The sequence below is a fragment of the Mesocricetus auratus genome, unplaced genomic scaffold (genome assembly GCF_017639785.1).
Source record: "Mesocricetus auratus isolate SY011 unplaced genomic scaffold, BCM_Maur_2.0 Super-Scaffold_4256, whole genome shotgun sequence".
NCBI lineage: Eukaryota > Metazoa > Chordata > Mammalia > Rodentia > Cricetidae > Mesocricetus > Mesocricetus auratus.
This window is the reverse complement of record NW_024429182.1, coordinates 96,087,020-96,099,556: the sequence shown is the minus strand read 5'-3', so window position 1 is coordinate 96,099,556 and position 12,537 is coordinate 96,087,020. Positions and strand designations below refer to the sequence as shown.

The 12,537-nt window shown below is 49.8% G+C and overlaps 1 protein-coding gene across 2 annotated transcripts; it reads right to left on the bottom strand.

The window, feature by feature from the left end:
* Positions 1-46: 46 nt before the first annotated feature.
* On the bottom strand, positions 47-11,684 carry Rhog (ras homolog family member G). Of its 2 annotated transcripts, none has more exons than XM_005074058.4 (2): positions 11,560-11,684; positions 47-1,225 (listed from the first exon to the last, which is right to left on the bottom strand). In XM_005074058.4, exon 2 carries the CDS (start codon positions 1,155-1,157, stop codon positions 582-584), a length of 576 nt encoding a protein of 191 aa, XP_005074115.1. In that variant the 5' UTR covers positions 1,158-1,225; positions 11,560-11,684; the 3' UTR covers positions 47-581. The 2 variants fall into 2 exon arrangements, with proteins under 2 accessions (XP_005074115.1, XP_040613444.1); XM_040757510.1 differs by lacking the exon at positions 11,560-11,684 and adding an exon at positions 7,293-7,317.
* Positions 11,685-12,537: the final 853 nt, after the last annotated feature.

The window sequence follows — 12,537 nt, the reverse complement described above, 5'->3', positions numbered from 1 at the left end:
CTCATGCCCACCCGCTAATGCCCAGCACATAGGGAGGAGCCGGGGCCACTGGAGACAGGAGGTTTTATTGATGCTGATGGGGGTAGGAAAGGCCCCCAGAAGCATGGGGCCTGAGTCAGTCAGCAGACGCATAAGGCCTGGGCATATGGGGCAGGTTAGGGCAATTTTCTTCTCAGGGTTCTGTGGCTCCTCCCTTGGGGGAGGGAGAGAATATCTTGGAGAGCCTACTCCAAGAGCAAAGGCAGAGGTTAGAGCCCTTAACCTGAGAGGAGGCACCACAACAGGCAGCAACAACTTTGTGGAAAGCTGGATGAACTGGTCAGTAGCAGGAAATGGAAGGCAGCACTGGGTTGGCCTCTTGGAAAGGTCAACCTGGCTTAGATGAACTCATGGAATACTTGGTATTCCCAAGCAGAATGGGGTGAGGCCCAAAGCCCCTTTCCCTGTATACCTCCTTAAGGAATAAAAGGCATTCAGGGAGTCCCCTGGAATTAGTCCTTAAGGCACAGCTGGGAGCAGACAAGGCGCCAAGGCACAACTGGTGAGGGAACAAGGGGTAGGCTCCAAGCTGAGTGCCAGGGTCACAAGAGGATGCAGGACCGCCCACGCTTTATCGGTGTTGGGTTGAGCACTGCCCGGACAGCCTCAGCAAACACCTCCTTGACGCCGTCCTGCTGCAGTGCTGAGCACTCGAGGTAGCGCACAGCATGGATCTGCTTGGCCAGTGCCTGGCCCTGCTGCGGTGTGATGGGCGCTTGACCCTGCTCCTTGAGGCGCCGTAGGGTATCAGGCTGGGCTCTCAGGTCCTTCTTGGTGCCCACCAGGAGGATAGGCACATCGGGGCAGTGGTGACACACCTCTGGATGCCACTTGTGCCTCACATTTTCATAGGAGGGTGGACTGGCAATGGAGAAACAGATGACAAAGACATTGGTCTGAGGGTAGGAAAGGGTGCGGAGGCGGTCATATTCCTCCTGGCCCGCAGTGTCCCACAGGTTCAGGTTCACTGTGCGCCCATCAACTGCACTCTGGGCACTGTAATTGTCGAACACAGTGGGGATGTATTCCTTGGGGAAGGCATTAGTCGTATAGCAGATGAGGAGGCATGTCTTGCCCACAGCCCCATCACCCACCACCACACACTTGATGCTCTGCATTGTGTGTAAAGCTGCCGGAGTGGAGGCAGTGCCTCCTCCCTCTTCTGGACTCCACTGGAAGAAGTAACCTATGGAGAGATGAAAGGGATGTTCTTGATTTAGGAGACTGTACAGCCTCAGCAAACACCTCCTTGACCATTGAGAAGAAAAGATGAAGATATACAGAGGAAAACTACTTCTTGTTCAGTTATCCTGACTTCATCCCAAGTCTCATTGTGACAAACTTTAGAAACAAGGAGAGGTACTGAGCAAGATGCTGCAAAGCTGCAGCGTTATATGAGTTCTGGTACCAGCCTAGGATCAAATCCCATTGTTATTTCCAGCAATGACAATGAACAAACCACTCCTCTAAACCTCAGTTTTCTTACCTGCAAAATGGAGACAATATCGACTCCATGGTATTGATTGGTTATTACATTTAAAACATTGAGGGCAGTGCCGGGCGTTGGTGGCGCACGCCTTTAATCCCAGCACTCGGGAGGCAGAGGCAGGCGGATCACTGTGAGTTCGAGACCAGCCTGGTCTACCGAGCGAGTTCCAGGACAGCCTCCAAAGCCACAGAGAAACCCTGTCTCCAAAAACCAAAAAAAAAAAAAAAAAAAAAAAAAAAACATTGAGGGCAGCACCTGGTTAATTAATACTAGCTATTTTTAATTATTCTTCTATGCAAGGATCTGCTAGATCACCTATTACATAGGGACTCCTTTCACCAGTTTGATCTCCCAATATTTGCTCCAAAGCCTCAAAAATTAAAGACAATGTCATGATAGAGAGACCCCTTGTTGGGAAGTGGAAAAGGAACTTTGGTGTTGTGGGGCTGGAATGGACCCAAACATTGGCACAGGTCCCCTCCCAGGCTGCAGTTTCTAGGACCAGCTGGTAGGGAAATAGTGTTATGTGATGAGGCCATGTCTCATGTTCCTCTTAACAGGATTCCCATCTAATTTGTACTCATGTGGGTTCAACTTTTGGGTATTCGGGCAGACTACTCTCAGAGCAGTAGAGAGAACTTCAGACTAGAAGACCAGATTAAGTTTTACCTCAGCTCTCTGACTCACTGCAGCCAAGCACGAAGCATTTATCCCCTCTGGGTCTCAGTTTTTCTTTTCAGGAAATAAGGTAAAAGGTCTATGACAGGGCTGGAGAGATGGCTCAGAAGTTAAGAGCAGGAACGGCTTTGAAGATCTGAGTTCAATTCCCAGAACCCACTTTGAACAGCTCCACAACTGCCTGTAACTCCAGATCTACGGAAGCCATTGCCTCTGGCCTCTGTAGGAACCAGCACTCATGCAAAACCACACACGCATACACAGCTGTGTGTGGTGTGTTTACCTATAATCCTAGTACTCAGGCAACAGAGTACTGTAAGTTTGAGACCAACCTAGTCTACCTGGTGAGTTCTAGGCCAGTCGAAGATATACAGTAAAACCCCATCCCAAAGCAAGACCAAAGACAGGCTTAAGGAGGAAAACAACATTACATGTTTTCTCTCATATGTGAAGTCTAAATTTAAATATACAGCAGAGTTAAATGTGTGTGTGAGAGACATGAAAGCAGAAGGGGAACTGTTTGGGAAGAGGAAGGACATCAGTGTAGAGAGAGGAAGGGCGACTATGAGTATAATGATAAAGATGATACATACAGGAAAACTTCATAATGAAATCTATTTTCTTATATATGAACTTAAAAAAGCCGCAGGGGTAGGGGTCATTAGCTGTGTCCACTGTGTTATTTGAGTCCTGGCATTTCCCAGCAAAAAAAAAAAAAAAAACTCCTGGGCCTGAAATCTTCAGATCAACAAAGAAGGGGACTAAGCAGCAGTAAGACGAAGACCCCTAACCAGAGGTAGTAGTGTATGCCTTTTATCACACTCTGAAGTAGAGGCAGGCAGATCTCTATGAGATTGAGGCCAGCCTGGTCTACAGATGGAGTTCCAGGACAGGCCCAAAGCTACACAGAGAAACCGTCTCAAAAAACAACAACAACAACAAAAAATCCCAAAGACCTCCCGCCCCCCAAAGTCCAGCAATGAATGACACAGGAAGGCAAGGAGGGAATCCTGGCCAGCAGTCAGAAGGCCCAAGAGGCTGAAAGTACACCAGGCTCTCTATGGAGGTTGTTATCAACCAGCAATCAGTAAACCAGCTCTTAAAGAAGTGGGGAGGGAGAATAGCTTCCGGGCTGGCAAGGGAAGAGGGCCCGACACCGGAAAAGGATCAGGAATGAGTTAGTGTCCAAAGCACAGTGTGGTATATGATCAGGAGCACTAAATACCTGAATCAGACCTACTAGGTTCACCTGCTGATCAATAAAACACATCTATATGGTACAAGTGTTTACAGATGGCATGATATGTTATTTGATCCTCCTCATGACCTATTGATAGGACTTCTATTTTACAGACAAAGAAAACAAACTCAGAGCCGTTAACATATTCCAACCTCAAACAGCTATTTAGAGTATGGGAACCAGGACACAACTCAGTTCTGTGATCCAAAGTCCTAAGTCTTCTTCATTGTATCACATGGCTCCCAGCTAACTGTGGGGTCTTGAACAAATTAGTCACTTCCTTTACTACAGCCTCAGTTTCTTCATCTGTATAGCAAGAGTCACAACACTTGTGCCTTCCTGGCCTCGCGGGGATGTAGCACAAGAGAAAATATACTTTTGTGTATTGTTCACACGGCATATGACACTCGTGTGAGCAGTAGCATTGGCTTAGTTCTCCCTATTCACTGCCAACTCAGCCTTCACCATGTCCCAATATAACTCTCCTCTCCTTTTCCCCTTATTTTAGTACTTTTATCTTTGTTGTTGTTAGCACTACTGAGGATTGAATCTAGAGCCCCACACAAGCTTGGCAAGTGCTCTACCGTTGAGCTCTATCTCCAGCTCTCTGGCAGGTCTTTTTTTTTTTGAGATTCTTTGGCTGAAGTGGGTCAGCTAAGTCCCCTTTACCCACTAAACTATACACCATAGGCTTATCTAACTTATGTCAAATTGGAAGAAAAGACTGTCAGTGCTGCAGAAGGCCAATGTCTAGGACTGGATTTTGATTATGACTTAAAATTCTTTGCTGGGAATGTGGCTCAGTGATACTGCACTTGCCTAGTATATGTAAAGGTCCAATTTCAATCTCCAGAATTCTACTCCCTAGTAGTAGATATAATTTAATAAACAAACTTGGTTAGTAAATAAATTGATTTTGAAGATCTATATATTAGCAAATGACAACAACTTGTTCTAGGTTTTTATACCCAATTTAACTCATTCAGATCATGCTTGGACTCTTTGTCATTCAAAGTTGATCAAAATATAAGAGGGATTGTAGAATCATACAGCCCTGAATTTAAATCCTTACCACTTACCCATTCTGTGACCCTATACTTAGGATGAATTGCCTCTGTAATCTTCAATTTCCTTATCTCTCAAATTGGGCCACAATAGTACTATCTCACAGGGTTGCTATAAAGGCTAAGTGCATTAATATACAGCATTAATATACAGTATGTACTTGATATAGGTACTTAGTATGAGTTCCTAGCTCCTTCTTCCAAAAAAGTCAACAGTGTTGTCTCTAAAGCAAATCTTGGCCATTCTCCCCTGCTTCCCCCCTTTTTTGAGACAGGATTTCACTGTGTAGCCTAGAACTTGCTGTGCAGACCAGGCTGGCCTTGAACTCACAAGAGATCCACTTGCTTCTGCCTCCCGAGTGCTGGGATTACAGGTGTACAGCACCACACCTGGCAAGTCCTAGCTATTCTTCTATCTCAGATTTTATTCTTATTTTTCTTTCTGCTATTATTCCCTTCCCCTCAAATCTTCCTGACTCTTCAAGGCCTAGCCTAAATCTCACCATGTCATGAAGCTACTGAATTATTTGCATTTCCATAGCATGGTCACCCCTTTTAGCTCTGCTTTTGCTCCATGTGAATCTACTTTTCTATACTAAGTGACAGACAACGCCCTAAATAGCAGACTGGGTTTCTGTCAACTCAAGCACAGAAAAGCTTTTTGTGTATAGGGCTAGAAACACAGGAGTGTACAATCACTGCCTTTTGATGTGCTGGGCCAGCACTTATTATGAAGAATAGGATGGATCCCTCTCAAGCCTGTCCCAGCCAACAATATTACGGGTGGTGGTGGCGCATGCCTTTAATCCCAGCACTCAGGAGGCAGAGGCAGGCGGATCTCTGTGAGTTCGAGGCCGGGCTGGACCAACAGCCTCCAGAACAATACAGAGAAACCCTGTCTCATAAAAAAACAAAAAATAAAAATAAAAAACAATACTGAGTTTTAGTGAGAATAATGACAGAAAAAAGATATCTGCCTAATTAGCTTGAAATGACTCTAGAAGGGTTAGTATGCTCATAGGGTGCTAGAGGATGGAGCTTATCAGGGTGAAAGATGGTCCCTGGAGTCCAGCTAGCATCCAGTGGGCCCTGGCCTTGGGGTGTGTCCCAGGCAGGCCCAGAATGGGGAGGAAAAGGAAGTACTGATGTTTGCCTGATTGCCTGATCTCTGTGGCAGTTAGAGCAGGGGAAGTGTCCCAACTGGGAGTGGGGGGAGGGGAAGCGTGGTCTCTAAAAGATGGGTCGTGTAATCCTACAGCCTCCTAAGCCACCCCTCTAACACAAGGCTCTCAGGATTTTGCAACCCCCACTACTGACGACGAACATTCCAAACCTTACCTCTGATTACACAACCCCATCCTTTGCAAAGTGACCTCCAAAGTCTATACTTCCAAAACAAAAGCAAGACTAAGCAGGGTCTAGCACGACTGCTACCTACTCCAAGAATATTTCTGTACAAGCTAGGTGGTGGTGGTGGTAGTGGCTGCGGCAGTGGCGCACACCTTAAATCCCAGCACTTGGGAGTTTGAGGCCAGCCAGGTCTACAGAGCGAGCGAGCTCTAGGACAGCCAGAAAACCCTGTCTTGAAAAAAAAAAAGTTTTTGTTCATAGTCCACATCACAAGTGACTTCACTGATCCAATGTCTAGTCCCTGTCTATTTCATATGGAGGGTGACCAGAATCTTATCTCTTGTCCTTAGACTGGGAAAGCCTAAAGGGCAAAGTCCTGCCTGATTTCTGACTTCCTGAGTATAGCACATGGCGCTGTCAGTAAAAAACAGTGAGCTCAATCTGTCCCTTTTTGCACACAAGAGCTCATCTCCCTGAATGCTGTGCACCCCTTCAGATTCTTCCGGTCCTCTGGGCTCAGTTCTGTTTCCCACCTTCTCCAGGCTACCTCAGGCCCCTCCCTCTTTTACCTTTCCCAGCACCGACTGTTCTGTTAATTGCTGGGAAGGGAGTCTGCTTATTTGCAGAAGCCTAGCACAAGGCTGAGCAAAAGTTGTAGAGTGACATACAGTGCTCCCCCACCCCCCATCAAGCCTGACATTGCGACTGGGAACAAGGAAAGTCTCTATGTCCACAAGACACTGGACAAAGGTAGCCAACTTCTTCCTCACCCAGAGAAACAGAAAGTTAGGGTAGTGAACACACAAGCTAGACTGCTCTGTCCTAAGCTCAAAGAGTGAGATCAAGCAACAGTGGCTCAGAGGGACTGAAGAAAATGAGAAGAAAAAGTAGAAGATAGACTAAGGATTAACTTGGTTGGCCAAAGATACCAAGCCAGGGACAGGGCACTGCAAGTTTGTTTGTTTGTTTGTTTGTTTGGAAGGGGAGACAGAGGAGAGGTGACACAAGGAGGCTCACATGGGGCTGCAGCTGCCTGCAGCTGGGCTGAGAGGAGGAAGCTAGGGAAGACATGAGGTCAGTGTGGGACTGGGACCAGGCCAAGGGCTGGGACTCTTCCCCTTCTCAGCATCAGCAAGAACCTAGTTCTCAGCCTTATTAAAAAAAAAATCCTGAGCTCATGCCTTTAATCCCAACAGAAGCGGGCAAATCTCTGAGCTGGAGGCTAGCCTGGTCTATGAAGTGAATTCCAGGACAGCCAGGGCTACACAACAAAAGAAATCCTGTCTCGAAAAACAAAACAACAACAAAAACAAACAAACAAAAATCCTACACAGATGGCTCTCCCCTTTCTGTCACTCTCTGGGGTCCTGTAGAAAGGATTTTGCACTACCGTAGGCAGGGAGAGAGGAGAGAGAGAGTTGATGCTACTTACTAGGGATTGCAGAGGAGGAAGGAACAAGCCAGTTGCAGCTGACAAGGTCGTCAGAGGGTTGAGACAGCTCATCCCAACACCCAGGGTGTTCCACAAAGGGTGAGCCCCAGAGACAGGACAGCTCCAGCTTGGGGAGCCAAGCTGCCCCTCCCCCACCCAGCAGCACAGAGGAAGGCTCATACACTGGCTTCTCCCCGCCTAGCAGCAGCTCAGCAATCTCTGGGCCCCATGAAAGGCCTGTGAAGTGGCACTTCCTTTGCTTTTGCTCACTTCACACGAGGCTGTGAGTGCCAACCTCGCAATCCTGTCTCCTTCACTTAACAACACAGAGAAACCCAGGGCTTCCCAGTCCTTTTAGTATGCCTTGCAGGTCTGAGGGGGTTTCCACAAGGGAAAAAACATCAGGGAGGAAACTCCACATCTATTTTCCACTATCAGCGGTTACAGTGCAGGGGCAGAGGACAGGGTATATACCACCATCCTGGAATTCTGCAACAAAATCCCAGCATCACTGCATTATCTCTCAACCCACAGCAATCTTTGTACTTTGCATAAGGAGCGGCACTTCTGCCCTGGACAGATCAAGGCTGCTAAGACAGGAAGGCGAGTATGAGGCACTGCTGTATCTCTTTGAGGAGGGGCAGTCAAATCTACCAGTGTTCACTGTGCCCTTTGGAAGTATTGAAAATGCAAATCTTCTTTTGTTGTTTTTTTTTTTTTAAGACAACGTCTCACTAGATCACACTGGCTGGTCTGGAACTTGATATGTAGACCAGACTGGCTTCTGCCCCCCAATCACCTCACTTACAACCTAATGTTGAAGTAGAGCCAAGAGAGAGTAAGAACCTGGATCCCCTAACCTCTGGCCTGATGTTATTCTCACGAAGTAAGAAGGTGACCTTTGACTTCATTCAAGGCGACCCTAACATGCTCCTTTGTAATGGGCCAGGGGGCTGGAGAGATGGCTTAGTGGGTTTAAGAGCACTTGTTCTTGCAGGGGACCCAGATTTGATTCCCAGCACCCACATGGTGGCTCACAGGTTCATAGAGTTCCAGTTCCGGGGGCTCTGACATCCTCCATGGGCACCAGGCAGAGATGTGGTACACATATACATATGTAGGCAAAACACCCATGTACAAATCTCAAATAAAGAAATGGGCCCAAAGAGTCACCCATCTGCATCCTTTTGTTTTTAAACCCCAAGTCTCCCCCAGCCCCGGGCCCATCTTGTAGTGTTAGCACTAACAGTGTAACTGCACAGACAGCCACCCTGGTCCTGCCCTAGCTGAGAAGCTCCTCCTTTGCCTTGGCTTTTAGCTCCTGGGGACATGCCCTCCCCCCATGTGAGATGAGGACAAAAGAGGAAGCTGGACCCTGGACAGGAAAACCAGTCTGATCTGGGGAGGTGGCCCAGGCTTTGTCTTTGGTTTCCCTTCAAAGATCTTCTCCCAGACCCCTACAAACCTTACCTCTAATGGGTCGATACTGTACAAGAAGGGAAGGGGCTTTTAGTCTGTACCCAGGTACCCTTCTTATTCCCAGTCCTCCAGCTACTATCATCCCAATATCGATCGTCACAGCCGCCTGTATAACCACAGTCTCTCATATCTTCCTGCTCATAACCCCCTATAAGCTCCTATCAGACACCTCATCAGCCTTAACATCTCCCCTGAAGCAACTCTCCAAAGCCCAGATTGCTAAGCAGGACATGTAACAATGTCACCCTACCACTTCTTCTCGTATTACCTTAGCCATAATGGGTAGCCAAGGCCTCCACAGCAGCTTCTTAGGTAGCCCCCACCCATGGTGTTTTTCCAGTTAGAACCCTCCCACCCTGCTCGTATTTTTCTTGTAATTAGCTTAAACTTCCAACGGAGCCAGACCTCGCCTAAGAGAAAAACCCCGTTACTTCCATCCTATCTTTGCCCTCAGAGCCCTGTGGGTTGCTTAGCTATACAGAACACTAAATTAAGTACTGGTTTGTCAGATGAGGACTCGGGGCTCCTGAGGATTTTTACTGAAGCTGTGATGCACATCCTTTCCTGAGCTGGGATTTAATACAGATCCCTTGGATTTCCTCCATGGGGCCAAACCTCTGTACCTCCCAGAAACGAGAGTAGGAGAGACAGGTGGAGAAGGGCAAGACCAGAAGAAGAAACAATTGATGGGGAGGGACAACTGTGAGGTGGTAAGAGGATAGGAAGGGGAAGGAGCCTCGCTCTTAAATTTAGCTTTGCTTGAAGATTCCCCCAATAGTGGCATTTGCTCCCCTCCACTTCTCTCTTATTCTGGTGGAGGGAAGTTAATACAGAAGAGTGGAGGAGAGACAAACAAATTCCCTGAGCATGCAATGTGAAGGCTGGAAGGGGCTCCAGAATGGAGAAAAGAACTTACAGGGTCAGGACAGACTAAGTTAGACTTTGGAGAAACTTCTTAGGGAGAGGGAATAGAGTCCTAAGTAAGAAGCAAATATCAAGGATGCTTAAAGACAGACGTGTCAGCAGAACTGCCTGCCAGGTTCTGACACACACCAGAAAATGCAGGTACCCAACCTCTGCAGTTCCCAGAAAGCTGCAGGGAAGAGGGACAAGCCCCTTTTTCTTACATTCCTTTCCTAAAATCTACGACCAGTAGGGACTGAAGTTAGATCAGCTGCAGTTTTCCCTCCAGAATCTTGCCCCCTCCTTTTCCTAGCACAACGAACAGCCCACCCCCATTCTCCCCACTGGTTGGAACCAGTAAGGGCAGGGACCTTCAGGCTAGCCCCCCAACTCCTGGGCTTGACTGTTGGTTGAGCACCCGAGGATCAGGGTAGTTTTGATTTCCCATGGCCCTTCTCACTATTTTCTTATTCTTGTGACACCCTACCCTGACTGCTGCACACTGCTTCCCCCTGCCTAACCACAATGTCACCCACTGCAGGCTCCCTTCATTCTGCTGGCTTCTTCTCTGGGCCTTCTCAAGGCTGCGGGCAGTTATTTTGTCTCTAAGAGATAAAGATGTTGACACACCAGAACTTGCATGCTTATTCACATGTGCTCGTTTCCAGCCCTTTAATCATCTCCAGCATCGGGAGGCTGCAGCCTGCATCTCTAAGAGGCGTGAAAAGGCTCCCAAACTCAAGTCTAATGCAGTTTCGGGCACCAAAGCTAAAGACACCGACACAAGAAAGGAGACAGAAGGCAGCAGGGAAAACGGAAACCAAAGGGATATATGTGTGAGAAGAGATGGGAATGGGAGGCAGCAGAGAACCGAGCAGAGAGCGGCAGGGCAGGGTTAAGTGGGAGATTAGGGTTTAAGTACATCTACGTGGTTGGGAGAAAAGAGACCGAAGAAGACAAATGTGTGGTAGGCACTAAGGAGAGTGGAGGAAGACAGTATGTGGAATTCAGGTGAGAAAGACTAAGAGACAGCTGTCAATCATTCCCGCAAGCCCAGCTGTCTCTCAAAGTCCTATACGTTATCAGTGACTGAGGGTACCAAGACCTTTTCCTTCCTCAGTTTATCCTCAAAAAAAGCACGGCCAGATTGAGTCAGCTAAACATAACAGACATGTTCACTAAATACCTGTTGCATGGCACAAAGATAAAGAGGTCGGCGCTCAGGAAAAAAAATTAAAATTATATATATATATATATACATATATATATAGAGAGAGAGAGGAGAGAGAGAGAGAGAGAGAGAAGAGAGAGAAGGAGCGGGGATTCCCCACTGGGTCCTCCTGAGCTCCTGAGGTTTGCAGCAACAGTGTAGCTACAGACTGGCCCGGACCTTCCCGAGTGAAACCTTTCTCTGCATTCTCAGGCTTCAGAGGCCCCAGACGCCGCCCCCTCCCAGCCTCACAAATGTCACAACTGCAGAGCTAGAGAGCGCGCCTTCTCTAGCCCAGAGGCCCTCTTCTTTCACACACTACCGAACACCCCCCACAACTTTTGAGGGCACCCCACCGCAGAGTCCCATCCTCACAGCTCAGCGCTTTCCCACTTGCGAGCTTCTCACGGCTCGGATCTCAGAGATCCCTCGTGGCTCTCGGGATCCCGCGCTGTCCTTTGGATTCCCACCCTCAAACCAGCCACCAGCGATCGACTCGAGGTGGCCGCTGTCCCCGCCCGGCCTGCCGCGCCCGCCCAACTTGCAGTAAGCGAAGAGCCTCCCGCCCGCGGGCTCCCTCCTGCAAACTTCCTGGCTCCCGGGCGCCCAGACAGTCCCAACCGGCCGCGCTCCTCTGCCCAGGACCCCTGCCCACCGGCCCGGGCCGGGCCTCACCTGGTGCCCTCCCCGCGACGGGGGAGCTGGGGGCGGCGGCGGCGGCTCTGGGCTCAAGAAGGAAGTGAGAGCTGGAGGCCGGAGGAAGTGGGGGGGTGGGGGACGGGCCGGCGGGGCCGGGGCGGGGCGGGGCGGGACGCGGGGACGGGCCGGCCGGGGCGGGGCGGACCAGGAAGTCGGCGGCTTCCCACCCCCCCTGCCCCTGGTGTTCTGCAAGTTTTACCCCCAGGCAGTCCCGCGCCCCGTTTCCCCCCAACCCTTCGCCCTTTGGCCCCTGAGACCCCCTCGGGTCTGGCCTCTCAAGGTCAGGTCTCCCCGCTTTCACTTGGCATCCCACCCCAGCAGAGGCCCTAAGCTATGCGCTAGGCATTTGTTCTCTTCCTGGTATCTCCCGCCCGGCAACCTCCGCGGGCAGGCTGAGAAATGCCTTCCGCTCAGCGCGGGGATCTAGAGGTAGCTGTGGCTGGCTAGGGGTTAGCGGGAATGGGGCAGGCTGGGGCAGTCCCCACCCCTGCTCTGAGCCTTGGGAGAGTGCCGGATGGTGGTGATTCAGCAGTGGGAAGGTCCCAGACCCCTAGGGAGGGTGGAGAGACTGGGGAGACTAGGGGAAGGGCAGCTGCCGTCAGCACCCCGGGAAAAAGACATGATCAGCAGAGCCGCAGGCGGAGCTGCGCGGGCCCCCAAAAACAGGATGTCGTGTCGTGGTTCCGCACTTCGCGGCTCCGCGGGGCTCCAGGGAGGGGGTGGGGCGTGGGAAGACGTGGGGCTCCTCTTGTTACCCGACTTCGGCCTGGCGCGCAGCTGCTTGGAGCAGTGGGACCCCACCCAGGCCTGAGGTCCAGCTTGGGCCCTAGAGACAGGCGAGTGGACGGACTCGTGGGCGCCCCCTGGTGTTTCTAACCCAGGCCCGGCGCGGAGCTTTGACTGGAGAATCCACGTTCTTGTTCTTTTAACTTTCTGGGTGTCCTACCACGTGCA